This window comes from Mobula birostris, chromosome 4, assembly GCF_030028105.1.
Source record: "Mobula birostris isolate sMobBir1 chromosome 4, sMobBir1.hap1, whole genome shotgun sequence".
Classification (NCBI taxonomy): Eukaryota; Metazoa; Chordata; class Chondrichthyes; order Myliobatiformes; family Myliobatidae; genus Mobula; species Mobula birostris.
In genome coordinates this window covers 63,671,243-63,693,848 of record NC_092373.1, presented here as the reverse complement: position 1 = coordinate 63,693,848, position 22,606 = coordinate 63,671,243, and the positions used below count along the sequence as shown (strand labels likewise).

General features: G+C 39.9%; 1 protein-coding gene across 4 annotated transcripts in view; it reads left to right on the top strand.

Annotated features, from left to right (window-relative positions):
* Positions 1 to 22,606, top strand: part of rsrc1 (arginine/serine-rich coiled-coil 1) — a 397,305-nt gene that overhangs the window by 60,825 nt on the left and 313,874 nt on the right. For 3 of the 4 annotated variants that reach the window (XM_072255455.1, XM_072255457.1, XM_072255456.1), the window contains one exon: positions 21,229 to 21,405. The exons of the other annotated variant lie outside the window; for it this stretch is intronic. In XM_072255455.1, the coding sequence (XP_072111556.1) occupies positions 21,229 to 21,405 (177 nt within the window). The remainder of the gene's footprint in view (positions 1 to 21,228; positions 21,406 to 22,606) is intronic. 4 annotated transcript variants of the gene reach the window in all.

The window sequence follows — 22,606 nt, the reverse complement described above, 5'->3', positions numbered from 1 at the left end:
AGGAATCTAGTAATAGAGTAGAAAATGACATTTAGGTGAAAGATCATTGTGATCTTGAAGAATAGCAGAGCAAAGCTTGCTTGATATGTTTCACTCTGCTCCATTTTCCTTTGTTAAATCTCAGCTTAAGATGGTAACTAGTCCAGTAGACCTTTGGTGTGTTCTTTCTATGAAAAGTATTTCTTTAGTAAGAGACCAAATCTGTATGCAATATTACCAAGTACTTTCTCACAAATGCTCTTTAAAAGTATAGTAGGACATCTTTACTCTTAATTCAAATCCTCAAGTAGTAATGGCCAATATGCCATTTGCCTTCCAGTCTGCACTTGCACTTTAGCTTATAAATTTTCATAAATGAATCCTGGAAAAGATCCCATTATCCTGCTGGCTAGTCTGTCTTGAGTTTTTTTTTAAACAAGTGTAAAACGTGTTTTTAAAATTTGAGAATATTGTTCAAACGATTTGTGTAACTTTTTTTTTGACGTGTATCTGCCTGCGTGTGTGTGCGTGAGCGTGCGTCCGTGATGTCTTTTTCATGGCTTTTTTACAAGGCGCGGAGAGAGAGAGACTGCGTGGCGCGCCACTCCTCACAGACATTTTCGCAGTATTTTTCCCTTTATTTTATGAGGTCGAGCTGTGATCTCGACACTCAACCCGGCATGGATGGAAAGCGTACTCGGGAGCAGACCCGACTGGTTTCTAACCCGGTAACCTCCACTCCCGGGTCCGGCGCCAATATCATTGCGCCACCAGTCGGTCCGTAAGAGATCTTTCTAACTAACTTTTTATGTAAGTATACTTTTCTATCCTTTTTGTTTTAATATTAAATTCACTTTAGAATAAGTGTATTAAAGATCATTATTTTTCTTACACCTAAAAATGACAAACATCTATAAAGCACCTTTTGTCTCCTTTTCAATGTCCCAAAGTCCTTTACAAGTGTATTGAAATCTAAACATTTCCATAGAAGTGTTATTGCTTGTATAGGTATCCTTACAGTATATCATAGGAGTATTATGCAGCAATTTTTATGGAAACATAAATGTAACAATGCTTTAAGTAATGTCAAATTTGAGAATATTTTTAAGATTTGTGGTAACAATGTTGATTTTCTGATGAAAATAACTGCACTTGAGGGGTCTCTGTGAAAGGAGTCCCACAATGCGATCATAGCTGTCAATATTTAAAAAGTCGCGTGACTGTCTTAGCACAAAAAGCATTTTTTCCTATAATGTTTAAGAATGTTCATATTTAAACCCCATCACTCCTTTCATCATTAACAATTATTATTTACACAAGAGTAAATAACAATTATCTTTGTGTTAAATCTCTCCAAAATATGGCAACCAATATGGTAGATCTTTACTGCACGCTTTCTGTGAAAAGTATTTCTTTAGTTGGAGACCAGAACTGTATGCAATACTCTGGGTGATATCTCATCAAGGCTCTATAAAAATTTAGTGGTGATAGTAGTGGTGGTGGTAGTAGAGGCAGATACTTTAGGGGCATTTAAGAAATGCTTAGATTGACACATCTAGCCATATCTTACCACCAGTTCTGTCAATTCTTCCACTCTCAGACTTCTCACCTGATGTCTTGTACAAGATGAATATAAATTTTCTCCAACTTAAATGTTGTGAAGACCAAGTCACTGTCTTTATTCCTGCCACAAATACGCATTTTCCAAAATCAGTGACTCCAACTTGATGCCTTGGGCAATTGTCTGAGGCTAATCCAGATTATTCCCATTTTTTGAATGTATGCTTGATCTGAAAATGAACTATTGGCAAAGAATCTACAGCATCATTAAGTTAGCCAATTCCATCCTTGGAAATATTGTTCAGCATCCTCCTATTTACCCATTGTTCATCAGATCTGAAGTCTCCATTTATGCCATTTGTAACTTCAAGACTTGACTTGTCAAGGACACACTACTCTAGCTAAATTTTAAGGCCATCCAAGTCTCTGATAATGTCCAATTTTGCAATATGTCATATTCACCAATGTCTCCAGAATTTCTGACTGACATGAACTTCAGCTAAGCACTGAGCATCTTTATTTTTCAGCCCTCCGGTGTCTCATCCGTCTCTATTATCGGCCCTACAAGAATTCCATGGATTATCTATTGGAAGGCTGATGTGAGAGTGCAGGGGCAACTCCAAAAGAAGCTTGCTGCAGATGCATGACTTGCTGTAGTTGGATTAGCATCCCTTTTTCTTCCTATAAGGTGGAACCCAAAAGTATAATTGGCAGTGATGTTTCACTCCCCAGTATGATCAACACCTTTTATGCACACTTTGAAGAGGAGATTAACCCTACACCTGTGTGAATTCTCACAGCATCTGGCAACTATGCAATCTGTAAACTGAATTTTGAAGTTTTAAAATTTTGTTGAAGATAGTCTTTGATTATTTTTCCTTATCCTTTCAGAATATAAACCCTCAAATGGGATCTATCATATCCAAAACAGTTGTGCCAACAAGTGTGGCAACAAAATCTTGTGAGGCTTCTCTGACTTAAAACTTATATTCTATGTTTATCATTAAGTATAGAGCTCTGTGTGTTGTACCACACTGAACAAAACTGTGCTCTGTATTTAAATGGAACTGTGAAATGTTATTCTCTTGTGTTTACATTGAAAATCATATGCAATTTTCTGCTCATCCATAAATCAAAGTATGCACAGAATGCAAAGGGACCACAAGACCCTATAGAATGTAGTAAAATGCTGAGGGAATCACCAGAGTCTCCTTTCCTCCAATTTCTGATATTTACTGGGAGCGTTGTTTATGAAGGGTCCAAAGCATTGCTGAGAAGCCCTACCACCCATCTCATAATCTTTGACCCATTACTGTCAGGAAGGAGGTACAGCAGTATCAGGACTTGGACTGCCAGCGCGGGTAATAGCTTCTTCCCCCAGCCTGAGATATTAATGAATACCCTGCACCATCAAGATCTCGTCACTAGGACAGCAAACTGTTTACTTGTGCTGCACACTGCATGCACCTTGAATGGTATTGTACTAACTTATTTGTGGTAATATTTTATGTGCTATACATTTTGTGGTTGTATCATGGTCTGGAATAATATTTTGTTTGGTTGTACTACACGTATATACAGTAAGATGTCAATAAACTTGAACTTGAAAATGTAACACATGCAAAATGCTGAAGTAACTCAGCAAGTCAGGAACCATCTATGGAGAAGAATAAACAGTCGACATTGTGGGCTGAGAGCCTTTGTGAGGTCTGAAATGGTAGGAGGAAGAAGCCAGAATAAGAAGGTGGGGGGGAAGGGGAGGGAGTACAATCTAGAAGGTGATAGGAATGGCAAGGTGGTTGGGGAAGTGGTGATGAAATGAGGTGATAGATGGAAAAGGTAAAGGGCTGAAGAAAGAATCTGGAAGGACTGTTTGGGGCCCTGAATGAAGGTGTGAAAGGACATGAATTGGCAGATGTAGCATTTCTGCTCACAGGGATAAGTGCTAGGAGGGAGATTAGTGGAGAGGGATGGATGGATGGGCAAGGAAGTCATGGAGAGAGGAATTCCAGCGGAAATCAGAGAGGGGTGTTGAGGGGAGGTAAAGGTAGATTTGCTGGTGGAATCCAGTTGAGGATGGTGGAAGTTGTGGAGAATGGTATGCTGGAAATGGAGGCTCATGGGGTGGTAGGTAAGGACAAGAGGAACTCTATTCCTGTTGGGGTGATTTGAAGGTCGGGTGGATGTCTGGGAAATGGAGGAGATGTGAGTGAGGGGCAGCATCCATGGTGGAGAATGGGAAACCCATTCTTTGAAGAAGGAGAACATCTCTCATGTTCTGTACAGGAGAGTCACATCTGTGGAATAGATGTGGCGGAAACAAAGGAACTGAGAAAAGGGAATGGTATTTTCACAGCTGGCAGGGTGGATAGAAGTATAGTCAGATACCTGTGAGATTCGTTACATTTATAAAAGATATTGGTAGAAAGCTTCCTCCTAGAGATCGAGAAAGAGGAGAGTGGTGTCAGAAATATACTAAGTGAATTTAAGGGCAGGGTCGAAGTTGGAGGCAAAGTTGATGAAATGGACGAGCTCAGCATGGGTGCATGAAGCAGCACCCAATGCAGTTATCAGTGTAGCACAAAAAGAATTGGGGAGTGTTACCAGAGAAGGCTTGGAATGTGGACTGTTCTACGTAGCCAAAGAAAAGGCAGGCATAGCTAGGGTTCATTTGGGTTCTGTCTGTCTCTGCCTCAGAGGAAAAGCTGTCTACTGATACCTTGGCCATAGGAGTAGTTCCAGATGATTGGAGGGTGGCAAATGTTATTCCTTTATTCAAGCAAAGGAGTAGGGATAACTGTGGGAATTATAGACCAGTGAGTCTTACTTCAGCAGTGAGCAAATTATTGGGAAGAATTCTTAGAGATAGTTGTAAGTATTTAAAGAAGCATACATAGCCTGATTAGAGACTGCCAGAAATAAGGGAGAATCTGTAGATGCTGGAAATCCAAGCTACACACACAGAATGCTGGAGAAACTCAGCAGGCCAGGCAGCATCTATGGAAAAGAGTACAGATGGTGTTTTGGGCCAAGACCCTTCAGCAGGACAGTCAGCATGGTTTTGTGAGGGGACCTGACTGAATTCTTTGAGGATATAACAAAACGCATTGAAGTTAGAACTGTGCATGTGGTGTATTTGGATTTTCATAAGGCATTTGATAAGGTTCCCCATGGTAGGCTCATTCAGATAATCAGGAGGCATGGGACCCAGGGAAACCTGGCTTCGTGGATACACAATTGGCTTGCCCATCAAAAGCAGTGGGTGGTAGTGGATGGAGTGTATACTGCCTGGAGGTCAGCGACCAATCGTGTTACACAGGGAACTGTTCTGGGACCCCTGCTGTTTGTGAGTTTTATAAATGATTTGGATGAGAAAGTGGAAGGGTGGGTTAATAAGTTTGCAGGTGACAAAGTTTGGTGGAGTTATGCAGTGTGGAGGGTTGTTGTAGGTTGGAATAGGCATTGATAGAATGCGGAACTGGATTGAGAAGTGGCAGATTGTGTTCAACCTGGAAAAATGCAAAGTGATTCATTTTGGAAGGTTGAATTTGAATGCAGAATACAGGCCTAATAGCAGGATTCTTGGCAATGTGGAGGTACAGGGGTATCTTGGGGTCCACATCTGTAGATCCCTCAAAGTTTCCATGCAAGTTGATAAGGTTAAGGTGTACAGTATGTTGGCCTTCATTAGGCAGGGGATTGAGTTCAAGACCCACGAGATAATGTTGCAGCTCTATAAAACCTTTGTTAGACCCCACTTGGAATATTGGTTTGAGTTCTGGTTGCTTCATTATAAGAAGGATGTGGAAGCAGAGAGGTGCAGAGAAGATTTTACCAGATTCTGCTTTGACTGGAGGTCATGTCTTATGAAGGTAGGTTGAGCGAGCTTGGGCTTTTCTCTTTGGAGTGAAGAAGGATGAGAGGTAACTTAAAAGAGGTGTACAGGATAATAAGAAGCATAGATATAGTGGATAGCCAGAGACTTTTTTCCCAGCACAGAAATGACTAATATAAGGGGGCATAATTTTATGATTGGAGGAAAGTATAGGGGGATGTCACAGAGTGGTGGGTGCTTGAACCGTTTGACGGGTGGGGGTAGGGACATTTAAGAAACGTGGATGATAGGAAATAGAAGGCTAGGGAGGATGGATGGGTAAGACTGATGTTAGAGCAAGTTAAAAGGTTGATGCAACATCATGAGCCAAAGGGTCTGTACTGTACTGTAATGTTCTATGTTCAATGTTTTATTTAAAAGTTAGGACTTTTATCCTTAAGATTGAGTGTTGGAAATCAAGTTCAGACAAAACGCACAAAATGCTGGAGGAACTCAGCAGGCCAGGCAGCATCTATGGAAAAGAAGTATAGTGGATGTTTTGGGCCGAATTATTCATTTAATAATTTTAACTGAGTAAATTTTGTTGTTTCTTTTGGAGTTTTCTAATTTTGATTTAGGTTAATGATATTTGAAATGTAAAGAACAATGCCAAGAAATGATGATCTTATTTCCTTCAGTACTCTAGAAATTAACAGTTAAATTTTATTAAGCCGAGATTCCAGGTGCATGTATAAATTTAATTAAGTGTAGTTTCCTTTTGGTGTTGGTATGTGTATCTGCTTTTTGTCATGAGTCTGTCTTCAATATAATTGTCCATGTGTTCTCTTGTGTTTCTGCTTTCTATTTTTTTCTTCTTCCTTCCCAACTGCTGAATTCTAAATGACCTGAATTATCAAAGTGTTAAGGAAAAACATTCACATGTAAGCTATAAATTTAGTTTATAGAAGTCTTTAGGTTTTCAGACACTTAATAAATATAAATCTACAAATCAATACTGTGTATACTTTAAAACACATTCGCTAGTTAAGTACAAATTTTATAATACTAGTGCACATTTAAAGTTTTGTTCTGGCTTGTTTTAACAAGCGTATGTTTCTGTGAAGTCGAAGCACAGATGGTTCTAGTGAAACTAATTACATGAACTGAGCAGCTGTTAAATTTAATGCAACTAATTTTGTTCTTGTATTCCAATTTTCAACTGATTACCTGTGAAGAATTAGCAAATTATCACTCTTTAGGGCAGTTACTGTAACTTGGCTGGAGTATTTAGTATGATCAGTGTAAGCGTATATGAATTAGGGGGATTTCTCCCTGCTCTCAAACGTACTTGATTATTTGTAATCTACCATTACTGTTTTAAGTTATTATTTGTATTTGTACCATTTTGTAAGGCAGTTGATTTACTTAATTCTGAAAAGATCCATTTTACAAATCCACATTCAGATAAATGTAATGACAAAAATGGATAAAGGTTGGACTTTCAGAACTTCTGCTCGAATTGGTTGCATTGATGTTGGGAGCTTAATTGGCAGTTTTATTTTTGAATCTTTATTTTAATTTTATTGAGAGATAGAGCGAGTAACAGGCTCTTCCGGCCAAACGAGCCCAGCAACCTACCCATTTATCCCTGGCCTAATCACGAGCAATGACTAATTAACCTACTAACCAGTACATCTTTGGACTGTGGGAGGAAACAGGAGCACCTGGACGAAACCCATGCGGTCCTGAGAAGGACAAACTTCTTACAGACAATGCAGGAATTGAACTCCAACTACTCCGAGCTGTAATAGCATTGCACTAACCACTACGCTGTAGTCTAATCAGGTTTATTAATTCTATTATTTTAATATAGAGCTGTTGTGGAAAATACTTTATATCTTTGTGGTGGTGCTGCATATTAAGGTGGTGGTTGATCCTCTAATGGTGCAGAGACTGAACTCCAAAAGTGATGTTTCTGAATTGCTGAAGGGAATGTGCAAAACATTTATGAAAAAACTTTTTAGATTCAAATAGGAAACATGAGGAATTCTGCAGATGCTGGAAATTCAAGCATCACACATCAAAGTTGCTTGTGAACGCAGCAGGCAAGGCAGCATCTCTAGGAAGAGGTACAGTCGACGTTTCGGGCCAAGACCCTTCGTCAGGACTAACTGAAGGAAGAGCTAGTAAGAGATTTGAAAGTTGGAGGGGGAGGGGAAGATCCAAAATGATAGGAGAAGACAGGAGTGGGAGGGATGGAGCCAAGAGCTGGACAGATGATTGGCAAAAGGGATATGAGAGGATCATGGGACAGGAGGCCCAGGGAGAAGGAAAAGGGGGAGGGAGGGGAAAATCCCAGAGGATGGGCAAGGGGTATAGTCAGAGGGACAGAGGGAGAAAAAGGAGAGAGAGAAAGAGTGTGTGTATTTAAATAAATAACGGATGGGGTACGAGGTGGAAGTGGGGCTTTAGCGGAAGTTAGAGAAGTCAATGTTCATGTCATCAGGTTGGAGGCTACCCAGACGGAATATAAGGTGTTTTTCCTCCAACCTGAGTGTGGCTTCATCTTTACAGTAGAGTAGGCCGTGGATAGACATATCAGAATGGGAATGAGATGTGGAATTAAAATGTGTGGCCACTGGGAGATCCTGCTTTCTCTGGTGGACAGAGCGTAGGTGTTCAACAAAACGATCTCCCAGTCTGCGTCAGGATATGTCCAACATATTATTCTCTGTAACTTGCGCCACCTCTAACGGGATCCCAGCACTAAGCACATCTTTCCCTCCCCCCCCCCCGCCTTCCGCAGGAATCGCTCCCTACATGACTCCTTTGTTCAGTCGTCCCCCCCATCCCTCCCCACTGATCTGCCTCCTGGCACTTATCCTTGTAAGCGGAGCAAGTGCTACACATGCCCTTACGCTTCCTCCCTTACCACCATTCAGGGCCCCAGACAGTCCTTCCAGGTGAGGCGACACTTCACCTGTGAGTCGGCTGGGGTGATATACTGCGTCCGGTGCTCCCGATGTGGCCTTTTGTATATTGGTGAGACCTGATGCGGACTGGGAGATCGTTTTACTGAACACCTACGCTCTGTCCGCCAGAGAAAGCAGGATCGCCCAGTGGCCACACATTTTAATTCCACATCCCATTCCCATTCTGATATGTCTATCCACGGCCTCCTCTACTGTAAAGATGAAGCCACACTCAGGTTGGAGGAACAACACCTTATATTCCGTCTGGGTAGCCTCCAACCTGATGGCATGAACATTGACTTCTCTAATTTCCGCTAATGCCCCACCTCCCCCTTGTACCCCATCCGTTATTTATTTATATATATATATATTTACACACACCCTCTCTCCCTCTCTCCCTTGCCCATCCTTTGGGTTTTTAATCCCCCCTCCCCCTTTTCCTTCTCCCTGGGCCTCCTGTCCCATGATCCTCTCATATCCATTTTGCCAATCACCTGTCCAGCTCTTGGCTCCATCCCTCCCACTCCTGTCTTCTCCTATCATTTTGGATAGAACTTTCCTAGTTCTCCTATCATCTTCCCCTCCCCCTCTCACTTTCAAATCTCTTACTAGCTCTTCCTTCAGTTAGTCCTGATGAAGGGTCTCGGCCTGAAACGTCGACTGTACTTCTTCCTAGAGATGCTGCCTCGCCTGCTGCATTCACCAGCAACTTTGTGTGTTGCTAGATTCAAATAGGATGCTGTTTTTGTTGGACATTTCTATTAAACTATTTTAGTTCAGTTTCTCTGTTGCTGGGTCAATTAAAATAATATGTCTTTCAACTGCAATTTCTTAACGTCATTTGCAATTCTAACCAATGATAAAATGGCATATCATTCAATAACTGTTATTTGTAGTATTGATTTAGAATTTATATCCCTTTCTCTTCATTGTCTATAATTTGTTCAACTTCATTTATTATTAAAGCTATCTGAAGAAATGTCTGCTTGCATTATTCTTCAATCACATAAACTTAATTTTCTCTCTGTATGAGGTCCAGATTGAGAAAGATGTAATGTTTGTAAGGCATTGTTAGATTGCATACTAACGAAAGATTAAATATAACCCTTGTACCTTTTACACCATCCAAGCTTTCTGCCACACTGTGACTTCTTTTTCAGGGCTCTGATGTGGTTAATGCCCTTCTGGACTTTAAAAAAAAAAATTTGAAGACTAGATGACTTATGTTCTTCCTCATTCTTATCTCGATGTTCATGCTGTTTTGAAATCAAGCCACAGTGCTGCACAATCTCAGGTCTCAAAACTAAACCTCAAAAAAAGTAAGTTTCTTGCTGTGATTATAACTTCGCGATCTACAACATCCATTTCATCAGGTGCTATCCTGGTGACAGATAAAAATTGCTCCCATAGTGTTATATTTTCATTCATGTTATTTCTGTGCATTATTTTACTTCGGCACTGTTCTGACTCCAATAAAAAGACATTTGGTAAAATTTACGCACACAATATGTTGGAGTTCCTCAGTGTTTTATGTGTGTTGCTCAATATTTCCAGTGTCTGCAGAATCTCTCGTGTTACTGGTAAAATTTAGTGCATGTTTGGCATTGCTACCATCATATTAATGCCAAATATTGTAGAATATCAATTCAAATATATCAAGATTGAAACATGTTGCAAGATGGCAGGTAGGTAATGTAATAACAGTATTAATTGGAATAAATACTTACGTAGAAACTTAATTCACTCAAATGAGCTTAATTGATCTCCCCCATAGACAGTCTTCAAAGGTCGGTGTATTCATTAAGAGGATAATCCCACCTTGAGGAAACAGTGCCAGCTATACACGAAAATGGTGGTACAATCTGACTTTTAAAATGTATTCAGTTATTTTTAAACGCTAATAAATATGAGGATATTCAATATGTCTAATTGGTGATTTTTTTTTGATACCATGCTGTATTGTTACATATATTGATGCTTAGCTCTTTGAATTTTATGTCTGTCCACCATACTTTTGAGGTTGCAATATATGCTAATATTGTTTCAGGGTTGGTTTTATTTGCGTTTAGATAATAGAACCATTGAACTTAGATGATATCGGAACCTTTCCCCAAATACCACTGTCTCAAACTTTTCAAATGGGAGCCCAGTTTTGAAAATGATTTTGGATTGTTGTCATTTCTTGTTTAATGAATACTTGAGGTACTCTGAGACGTACACATTTTCAAAACACATGACTTCCTTTTTTCCATTTATCCCTCCTCGACATCCCTGCAACTTAATAACTTCTCTCTTTCCTAGTTCTGAGAATGCTTCTGTGACTTGAAAGCTTCTTTTCTCTTTCCTCACATGCTGCCTAGATTGTTGAGTATTTCCAACATTTTGTTTTTATTTTGCACTTGAAACTTGAAAGATTCTTGTGGAAATCTGAAGTTGCTGTCCATTACGCTGTTTGTATTTAGGGCAGCAATGAAGGTTCTCCATCTCTGCCTGTCATTGGACAGCTTCTCTATTGTGCCCGGGTGTGGTTCAGGGTCCTCATTTTTACCTCTACTGTATATTGCCACGTTGTCTTTGGTCTCCCATGTTTCCTTCGCCCTTCAGGAATCCAATGTATTGCTGTCTTGATGATGGAGTTGGCTTCTCTTATCACATGCCCAATCCACCTCCAATGTTTGCTCATTATGATTACGGCCATGCCTTCTTGATGACACAGGAGGAGTTGGACAAGGTCTGAGATCTTTCTTGGCCAGAAAATAAGGAGGATCTTCCAGAGGCTCATGATGTAGAGTGATGACAACTTGGCAAGGTTGCTCTCTGTCAGGTACTAGTATTCTGACCTATACAAGAGTGTGGACAGAACACAGCTCTGGTACAGCTTCACCTTAGTGTAGATTCTATGTTTAGTTGATCCCCATTTGTTGCTCATTGATCTGAAGACGTTTCTAGTTTTGCTGAGTCTGCACTGGAAGCCGTCCTTGGTCCCACCATCTGGATGAATGATGCTGCCCAGGTAGATGAAACTGCCAGAGTTGGGGAAATCAATGCCATACGCCTTGATGGGAAGAGGAGACTTTATTAAGGGTCATGGCCTCAATCTTTCTCTGACTGACTCTGAGTCCAACCTGTCCACCAAAGCTGCACAACCACTGAGTTTTCTCTTACATGTGTTGGTGTGAATATGATGGTAATGTGATGCTATCTACAAAGTCAAGATCTTCTAAAGGAGAGAATGGATCCACCTAATGCCTCACACCTTATCTTTTGTTGTTTGCCTCACAACCTAGTCAATCCCAGGTTAAAACAAAATTGCAGACATCACATAGCATTACCTGACTCCTGTCTTGATTTCAGAACCCAGCTGTGCAGGTGAAATTAGCATAGAAACTCTGGATAAGCTGGACAATTTTGGAAGGGATCCTGTATGATCTGAGAATTTGCCAAACGCTGTCCCTGTGGATGCTATCAAAAGCTATCAAGATCCATAAAATTTACATACAGTTGCCTCTGCATCTCTGTACACCGCTCTGTGATGTTACACAGTGTGAAGATCAGGTCGACACAGCCTCTGTTCTTCTTGAAGCCAGCTTGCTTCTCCTCAAAGTACACATCAATAGCACCTGTAATCTGTTGGACAATAACTTTGGTGAGAATCTTGCTGGGCACTGACAGAAATGTGATGCCACGCCAGTTGTTGCAATCGCTGCTTTCTTGGAGATCCTAACAGTAAGTCCCTTTGTCCAATCCTTGGGTGTCTGTCCCCATTTCCAGGTTATAGTAAACAGTGGCTGCACATTGGCTGCTGCAACTTTTGGTGTAGTTTTAAATAATTCAGTGTTCAAATTGTCATGTTCTGGAGCTTTGCTGTTCTTTAATCGCAGCAACAATCTTCTTTCTTGGGTGGATCTGTGCTAATGTTGGGTTCCTCTGCTATCTCTTATATGTCAGGTTCTTCACTTAGTGGTGGTCCATTCAGTAATTCTCTGAAATACTCTGTCCATTGTGCTTCTTGCTCTTTCTCAGTTGTCAAAAGCAGACCATTCTTATTTCTCACGGGACCACTGGATCTGGTCTGAAACTTTACACATACAAATTTTAAATCTTGTGTGTGTGTGTCCATCTATCTATCTATATATTTATTTATTTCTGCTGTATCCATTCTTTGATCTTCTGTACAGGTTTGTATCTTAGACAAGCCTTGCTGCTGTTCTCGAAGACTGTGGCAATCTGTTTCCGCATTGTGGTGATCTTGTCCACTGACACATCCTCGACAAAGTCTTGCAAGGACTGAAATCTGTTCTTAAGTGGAACGTCTTTGAGTTTCTCAATATCAAAATGTCTTGTGTACTGTACATGTGTACTGATCCCAGTGTTTCTCAGCTTAGGTTTCATCTCTTCAACAACAAGGTGGCGATCACTTCCTGTGTCTGTTCCTGTCTTCATCTTTACATTCTGTGAGGATTATCCCCTTGTACCATTGATCATCAAATGGTCATTCTGTTTCCTGTTGCATCCATTGGGCGAGCGCCATATCACTTTGTGGATTTTACGGTATGGAAAGAGAGTCTCTCCTATGGCCAGATTATTCGCGGCACAGAATTCCACTAGTCTTTCACCATTGTTATTCATCATTCCACATCAATGTATGCCTATGGTCCTAGTGAAGCGCGAGTTGTTATTTATAACTTTGGCGTTTAGATATCCCATGACAGTGATAATGTTATGGAGTGGAGTTAACTCTACCTCCAATTGCATCTGTTCATAGAGGATGTACTTTGCTTCAATGTCACTATCTTTAGTGCACTGGATCACAGTTATATTCACTTTCTTGCCTTTCAGCCTGATTCTCACTAGTCTCCTGTTGATCGATTACATAGAACATAAGAAATAAGAGCTGGAATAGGCCATCTGGCCCATCGAGCCTGCTCTGGCATTCAATAAGATCATGGCAGATCTGGCCATGGACTCATCTCAACCTACCTACTTTTTCCCAATAACCCTTAATTCCCGTACTATGCAAAAATCTATCCAACCTTAAATATATTTACTGTGGTAGCCCCATTGCTTCATTGGGCAGAGTATTCCACAGATTCACCATTCTCTGGGGAAAATCAATTCCTCCTCGTCTCTGTCCTAAGTGTACTCTCCCAAATCTTGAGGCTATCTCCGGCAAGTGTCATGGTTTATATATTATAGCAAATGACTGCGTGTGGGTTATTCTTTCCTTTCTTAGCTAGGTTTGATAGTTCACTGATGTAGATAAGAGTTCACATGATTTCTCCCCTAAGAGCATATTGTGTCATTATTTTGTATTTGACAGTATACATGCTCCTTATCATCAATTTGCTACATATTGGAAGTTGAGGATTTTTTAAAATTTGTAATACAGTGGAGTCTGGTTAATTGGGACACATTGGGACCAGTATATTTTGCCCCAATTAGCTGAAGTTTCTTGGAAATAGTTAAAAGGTATAAAAAAGACAAACTACTATTTAAAGTAGCAAATTATGTATTAAAAATACAGAATAAATTAGAACAATACCAATGCATCTACAATACTATATTCATCTGCCGTAATCTTTTGATTGACTAAAAATGTGCAAGATCAGTGCAGGCACCTAGTGCAGGTAATGGACTGCCTTCATGCAATGCTTTTGACAATTGCATCCTACAAATCTTCATTTTTCACCGTGACATTCCAAATGATTATTGTTACCTTCAATTTTCTCATTGTTCCTAACTTGTTGAACCAATGAAATCGTTTCGTTTTCACTCCCGGCTGTTTCTCGAATCTCCAAGTCTGGATGCTTGTCACCACAGTAAGCAAAACAGTTCTGAAATGTCTTACTGCTTATTTCTCGCCAACTATCAGTGACAAAAATCACTGTTTTTTGAAGACAAACACGTGGAACAGATGCTACTTAAAAACTGATTGCTCTAGGCACGACATAACATGACCACGCAAGTTCATGTGACTGACACTATTTAGAAGCTGTTTGTCAACGGTCTACTTCCCCATTTAAGTGGCATAAATAAGGGAATCCTGACCATTTTAACTATTTAGTTTCTGTTCTTTAAGCATTGTCCTAAATAAACGACTGCCCCTATAAACCAATGACCCTATTAACCGGAATCCACTGTATTTCCAATATCATTTGCAGCGCTGGTGCTCTTCTATGTATCTTGTGTGAAGTCAGTTGATAAAATAGTTTGCTTTTGCTGTTTGCAAAATACTAGCTGCATGCATGATGATGAGTGTGCCTACTGAGTATAATTACGTACCAGTCTGCTTTGGAGTTTACCTGAGAATTGCTATCAATTTTAAATCACATATATTGAGAAGTACATGTGAATTCAATGCTATTGATTTTATGATGGTGTAAGATATAAGACCATAAGATATAGAAACAGAAATAGGCCATTTGGCCCATTGAGTCTGCTCTGCCATTCAATCATGGGCTGATCCAATTCTTCCAGTCATCCCCAAGCCCCTGCCTTCTCCCCATGCCCTATGATGCCCTGGCTAATCAAGAACTTATCTTTCTCTGCCTTAAATGCGCCCAGTGACTTGGCCTCCACAGCTGCTCATGGCAACAAATTCGAGATTTACCACCCTCTGACTAAAGTAATTTCTCCACATCTCTGTTCTAAATGGACATCCTTCAATCCTGAAGTCGTGCTCTCTTGTTCTCAACTCCCCTACCATGAGAAACAACTTTGCCATATCTAATCTGTTCAGGCCTTATAACATTTGGAATGTTTCTATGAGATGCCCCTCATTCTCCTGAACTCCAGGGAATACAACCCAAGAGCTGCCAGACCTTCCTCATATGGTAACCCTTTCATTCCTGGAATCATTCTGGTGGATCTTCTCCGAACCCTCTCCAATGTCAGTATATCCTTTCTAAAATAAGGAGCCCAAAACTGCACAATTATTCCAAGTGTGGTTTCATGAGTGCCTTATATAGCTTCAACATCACATCCCTGCTCTTATATTCCATACCTCTAGAAATGAATGCCAACATTGCATTTGCCTCCTTCACCACCGACTCAACCTGGAGTTTAACCTTTAGGGTATCCTGCAGAAGGACTCCCAAGTCCCTTTACATCTCTGTATTTTGAACTAGTAAAATTATGACAGTTTTTTTAAGAATCTTCAACATATTTTAGTTTAACTTACTATTGAATAATCTATTACAAGTGTGCTATATATTCTTGAGAGGAAGATCATTTAAAAAGTAAATATTATGGAAGGAAAGACAAAACTAGCTGGTCAAAATCAGTTCTATTGATTTAATTTATTTACTATCATTCTGTAGTGAAGATTCAAACTGAGCTGTGTAATTTGAGACTTTAGATGAGTATTGAAACTCACTTTGTATAATTGCATGTTTTCCTTTTGTTCATCAGACTTAAAGGTTTGACTTTTTTACGTGGGTGAATTGGTAATGATATTTTGGATGAAGGACATGCACATTTAGATCGATAAGCTGAAAATATTCAGAATACTTCAGATAATACAGTGATATCATTTGCTAAATGGTAGCATGTCCAATTGGTGCTGGTATTGAAAACCTGTCACAGCATTAACTGTGATACTTAGTAGCTCCTATTAACACAATTATTTATGGTTCTGGTTCAGGTTTATATCAGTGTGGTGGGTCATTAGAGATAAACTGGTCTTTGCAGTCATATGGAAATAATTGCTGTATGATGAGAAGGTATTACGTTAGAAAGATTAAAAAGTTTGGCAGAAAACTAATTGGGAGAGGAATGGGAATATGATGCAGTTGTGGAAAAGACCTGCTACACAGATAGTGGAATGGAAAATATGGAAGCTATATTTCATTTTGTTGTAAATTGTTATTTTCAACAAATGTTCTTTTTCTTGTGATTGAAAGCTGCTTGAGAAATTTGCAAAAACAAACATCTTATCAGGATGAATAATAGTTTTGGCTGAAGTTCTGTAGGTAAAAGCTAGCAAGTTAGGGATGCATGTCAGAAGTGTAAATCCAAAGTATAATCACAAAATGGTTTATTTATTTATTTTAATTAGAGATGTAGCACAGAATACCCTTCGAGCCATGCCACCGACAGCCCACCTATTTAACCGTAGCCTAATGCTGGGACAATTTACAATGACCAATTAACCTACTAACCGGTACACCTTTAGACTGTGGGAGGAGACTGGAGCACCCAAACGTGGGGTGGATGTACAATCTCCTTACAGATAACTTCAGAGCTCCACTTCGAACTCAGCCCCAGGCTGTAGTAGCATTGTGCTAACTGCTAAGCTACTGTGGTGCTGTGGTTGATTCTGCATTTTTCAATGCATTTGATTGCTGCCTGTGTGAACTCCTCAGATTTTTATACTGGAGTATTTTTCTGGCACAGGGTCTGGGAAACACTGACTTTGATTAGAGTTGCAGGTGGGTAGTTAGGAAGTGACTGCTTATCAAAAGTACTTAATTAGTTGTAAACTGTAATGAAGTAAATTGAGACCACAAAATACCACATACCTTTTAATCAAGAAGCCTTTTAAATTCTTTGTATTTAATGTTATTTTACAATTTCAGATTGAGAACATAAGGCTGCAAAGGGATGTAGAATAGGTTAAGCGAACATTAAAGATCTGGCAAATGTAATATAACGTGAGAAAATGTGAAAAGTTTGGCAAGAAGTTTGAAAAAAGGAACATATCTAAATGTTGAGAGATTGAAGAGCTCTGAAAACGTGAAGGATCTGAGTGTGCTAGTGTATGATTCACAAAATGCTGGTATGCAAGTAGAGCAAATAATTGGGAAAGCTTATCAGAAAGTTATTTCTTACAAGAGATGTTGAATACAAAAATAGAAAGCTTTTGCTTCAGTTACATAGGACATTGGTCAGATCACAAATGGAATATTGTATCCACTTTTGATTTAGGAAGAAATATTATTGTCCTGTGATCTGTTCAATGGAAATTTGTTAGAATGACTCCTGATCAGATTGGTCACTTTATTGGGTAAGGTTGGCCGGGCTAAACTTGTACCTGCTGGAGTTTAAAAAATTGAGAGGGAACTTGATTGAATCTTGTCAGAACCTGAAGGGTGCTTTGACAATGAGGATGTCGAGAACCATGAGTGAGTTATGGAGTACTCATTTACAACAGAGATGAGAATTTTTTGCTTCCTGGGTCATCATGGGACATTGGAACACTCTTCATTAAAGGCAATGGTAACAGAGTCTTTGAATGTGCTTAAGACAATAGTAGATATTTTGTGGACAAGCAAAGGTCCCAAAAGTTACTGGTGGTAGACAAGAAAGTGGAGTTGAAGACCTGGCTCTGAGATAAATGTGCCTTCGGATTATTTTAAAGAAAACTAGTCACTAAGTTTAGGAAACATATTTGGAATCAACTTTCCCTTTGTGTTTGAAGAAAACCATATGAGAACCCAGCAAGCCAAATTCAAATTTAAATTTTTGAAAACATGGAACATGGTTTAGAATTTCACAGGAGCAAGTCTGTTTCAGATATCCGTGCCAATTTAAACTGCATACCTGCCTGCACATGGTTAATGCTCCTCCATTCTCTGTCTGTTCATGAATCTCTCTAAGTGCCACTTAACTTGTTTCCACCACCACCCAATGGCAGCACATTTCAAGCACCTACCACTGTGTAAAAGAAACAAACTTGCCTTGTATATCTACTTTTACTCGTTCACCTCAAAGCTATGCCCTCTACTGTTTGATATTTCTACTCTGGGCAAAATGTTCAATTTACTGCTTATGTTCTTATATTTTATTATACTTGTGTTAGATCACTCTTTGTCCTTTGCCACTCTCAAGGAAACAGTCCAAGTTTCTCTGATTTCTCGTAGCTGATACTATCTAATCTAGGTAACATCCTGGTGCAACTCATTTGCATCCTCTCCACATCCTTCCTGTTATGTGGTCATTAGAAATGCTTGCGGTATTCCAACAATGGCTTATTCAAGGTTTTGTACAGGTGCAACATGACTTGTATACTCAACGCTCCGAATGATGTAGGCAAGTGTGAAATTGCAGATTGTCCTTGGAAATTCTTGTTGGTTGCATGAGAATTTTGGATACATAATGCCGGATAATGAGTAGTTTACTATACTTTGTAAACTTGGACAAATTTTATATACTGTTCCAGAAGCAGTAAGGTGTCAGTTTGGTTCATAATCCAGTAATTCAATGGGGTTTAGTTTCATACCAAAGCAGTTATATTTGTGTTTTAAACCATAAGAAATAGGAGCAGAGTTAGGCCATTTGGCCCATTGAGTTTGCTCTGCCAATTTCATCATAGCTGATCCAATTTTCCCCTCGGGGCAATCTCCTCCCTTCTCCCCGTATCCCTTCATGCTCTGACCAATCAAGAATCTATCAACCTTTGCCTCCACAGCTACCTGTGGCAAAGAATTGCACAAATTCACCACTCCCTGGCTAAAGAAATTCCTCCTCGTCTCCATTCTAAAAGGACGCCCCTCTAGTCTGAGGCTGTGTCATCTGGTCGTAGACTCTCCCACCACAGGAAACATTCCCTCTACATCCACTTTATTAAGGCATTTCACCGTTTGATAGGTTTCAATGAGGTCACCCCTCATTCTTCTGAATTCCAGTGAATACAGGGCCAGAGCCATCAAATGCTCTTATATGACAAGCCATTCAATCCTGAAATCATTTTTGTGAACCTCCTTTGAACCTTTTCCAGTTTTAGCACATCCTTTCTAAGATAAGGGGCCCAAACCTGCTCTCAGTGCTCCAAGTGAGGCCTCATCAGTGCTTTATTAAAGTTTCAAAATTGCATCCTTGCTTTTATATTCTAGTCCTCTTGAAATGAATGCTAACATTGCATTTGCCTTCCTCTCCACAGACTCAACATGTAAGTTAATATTTCGAGAATCCTGCACAGTGCTTTGCACCTCAGTTTTTTTGTATTTTCTAACCATTTAGAAAATAGTCAACCCTTTAATTTCTTCTACTGAAGTGCAAGGCCAACACTTTCTGACACTGTATTCCATCTAATCTGTCTAAGTCCTTCTGTAGCACCTCTACTTCTTCAAAACTACCTGCTCCTCCACCTAACTTCATATTGTCTGCAAACTTTGCAACAAAGCCATCAATTCCATCACTCAAGTCAATGACATATAATGTAAAAAGAATCGGTCCCAACACAGAACCCTGTGAAACACCACTATTCACTGATAGCCAACCAGAGAGGATCCCTTTTTCCCAACTCTTTGTCTCTTGCCAGTCAGTCATTGCTGAGGGGCACAGGTTTTGAGCACCCTGGAACTGATACCATCCGGTCCTGCAGCCTTGCTCGGGTTGAGACCTTTCAGCTGTCTTCTCACACCGTGGTGGTTTTGTGTGGGGAAGGGGTATAGTCATGAGAGCAAGGTGGGGGACTGTGAGGAGGGGTAGGAGGGGAGAGTGGAGTATGTGTTGGTTGGGGGCGGACAACAGATGACTCGTGGGGGATGGTCAGGGGCCACAATGTCAAATCTGTTAAAGAACAAGTGAAGTTCTGCAGGCACAACAAAGCTCATCCACTGTCCAAAGCCATGTGTCTGTGTGTTTATCAACTGACCTTTTTATCTCACCATGCTGAATACCAGCTGTCCATCAAGTAGCTCCTCCCTTCTCTCTGTCCATGGCCACCCAAAAGCTGACAGCAGTTGTCAAGTGTCCTTGCAAAAGTGTAAACACAAGTTGAAAGACAGACTCTGCCCCTCTCTCTTGCAGCAGAAATCCAAAAGTTAGCCTCAGTTCTTTCTTGTGCGTTAAAGTGACAGTCAACAGCAAAAAGGAATCCCAGGGGTACATAACACCCTTTAGGTTTTGTCTGTGTTTTATGCTGCAACTCATCTTGTTGACTGCAATTTTGCCCCTGTCATTAGCCTCTCCTCATTACACATTGCCCCGTTTGTAAACTAGCTACATCATCTTCAGCATTTTTATCCACCTTTCCTATGATACTTCTTGCATTGTTTTGACCCTTTGTAGTGAAGTATCATGGTGATTCCACTGAAATGTTCTACTTAAATATTGCTCAAATAACAAAACCATCAAGATTAATCAATTGATAACATGCTATGGGTGTATTTGAAAAAAAATTTCAAGAATGCATCACTTTGTGTCAGCCATTATAGAGAAAGAAAGAAACATATTCTGAGAGTTAGATACTGATATCTTTAATACATTAGCTAAAGGGATTCCAAAATCCTGTCTGTAGGTACTATCTGTGCTCTATTGCAAACGTCTTTCAGTGCTCTTACAAGTTTATAGCAACTACAAGAGCGAGTGTTGTCACGAAAACAAAGGGAAATCCCATCTTATAGGTAGCGCTTTATTGCTTACAGGGTTTACTCAATATTTTGCAGATTAATGCCTTTTTAGTATTTGTGGAGCCAGATCTGAAGTATATTCTCAGTGCCTTTAGAATCTTCCCTGGATTTTCAGATACAGCTGTCATTATTCAAGTACTGCTTTGGAATCTTGCACATTTTTTTTTTAGATTTGTAGATTTATCCCTTAAGCCAAAAACTAGGCAATTGTCTTGTTCCTAGATTTGTGTAAACATCATTTTGAGATCTTTAGTTGGATGTGTGTGTCTGGGCAAACAGTTTTATGCCAAGATGACATGTCCACCATTTTCTTTTAGTACTTTATTTACTGGCACAGTTCCATCATCAGTTCTCAAATAATTTTAAAGGTACAGGTGAGGTTGAGGATTTACTTTTTGCAAATCATCTACAAGTTGTCTATTTTATAAGCGTATGGGATTTTTGAAGTGCCATTTATAAAAAAAAATATTTTAAATCATTTTAACTTAAATTGAATGTGTCAAGTGGAGAAATCTCCTTTTGACTTAATGTATTTATTGTTTTCACATAGTTCAAGATCTCAACATGGACGGCGCTCTCACAGTCGCAGCAGTGAACGCTCAAGCCGGAGACGAAGCTACAGCAGAAGCAGGTCTCGAGAAAGGGATAGGCGCAAAGGCAGAGACAAGGTGCGCGATAAGATCCGAGATAAAGGAAAAGAAAGGGAATCACGAAGTGATAAGAAAGGGTAAGATTTGAATTTCAGAATATCATGATTTTTGATTTATGTTATCAAAACAGAAAATGCTTGTGGATCATTGTTAGTCTTACCATCACACTGGGAATTCTTAAGCCGAAATATTTTGGAGAAAAATGTTTCCTTTTCATGCACTTGTTTACTGTTTGATCGTGGGTTGTGATAGTCTAAACAAATATGAATGGTTTGAGGTTTATAAGGATTCTTATATGTAAGTCAATGCAGCAATTGTACTTTTAGTAGTGTCGAGACAATAGACAATAGAGACAATAGACAATAGGTGCAGGAGTAGGCCATTCGGCCCTTCGAGCTAGCACCGCCATTCACTGTGATCATGGCTGATCATCCACTATCAGTATCCAGTTCCTGCCTTATCCCCATAACCTTTGATTCTGCTATCTTTAAGAGCTCTATCCATCTCTTTCTTGAAAGCATCCAGAGACTTGGCCTTCACAGCCTTCTGGGGCAGAGCATTCCATATATCCACCACTCTCTGGGTGAAAAAGGTTTTCCTCAACTCCGTTCTAAATGGCCTGCCCCTAATTCTTAAACTGTGGCCTTTGGTTCTGGACTCACCCATCAGCGGGAACATGCTTCCTGCCTGTAGCGTGTCCAATCCCTTAATAATCTTATAAGTTTCAATAAGATCCCCTCTCATCCTTCCAAATTCCAGAGTATACAAGCCCAGTTGCTTCAATCTTTCAACATATGACAGTCCCATTTTATAGTAATTTACCCAAACCATTATTGAGGTGACAACATTGTTCACTGGAATGCAGTCCTTATTGGTTGGGTTCAACCATGGATATGGAGAGCAAGCTGTCTATGTGATACATAAGCCAGATCAGTATGATGTGGAGAGCAAGCTGTCGCTCATGCAGCAGGTTCCACAAAACTGATGAATCCAAGGAATGGCAGTGACTGATACAGTTTGCCACTAATGGTGCTGCAGGAGTTGCTATTCAGTGATGAACTCAATGTAGGACTCTTTCAGGAATCTCAGCTCCAGATTTTCCAAGAGTGAATAAGCTGCAAGGCAACAGAGTTTTCAGATCAGAGTTTTCATCCTTTGAGATGAACTGCCAACCATGGTTGACGAACCACATCTGGCTGAAGTGACTGGTTTTAAGCTGCTGGCAACCACCTTTGTCCCCTTTCCTGTCAGTAAAAACATTTCTGCTGGACTTAGTAG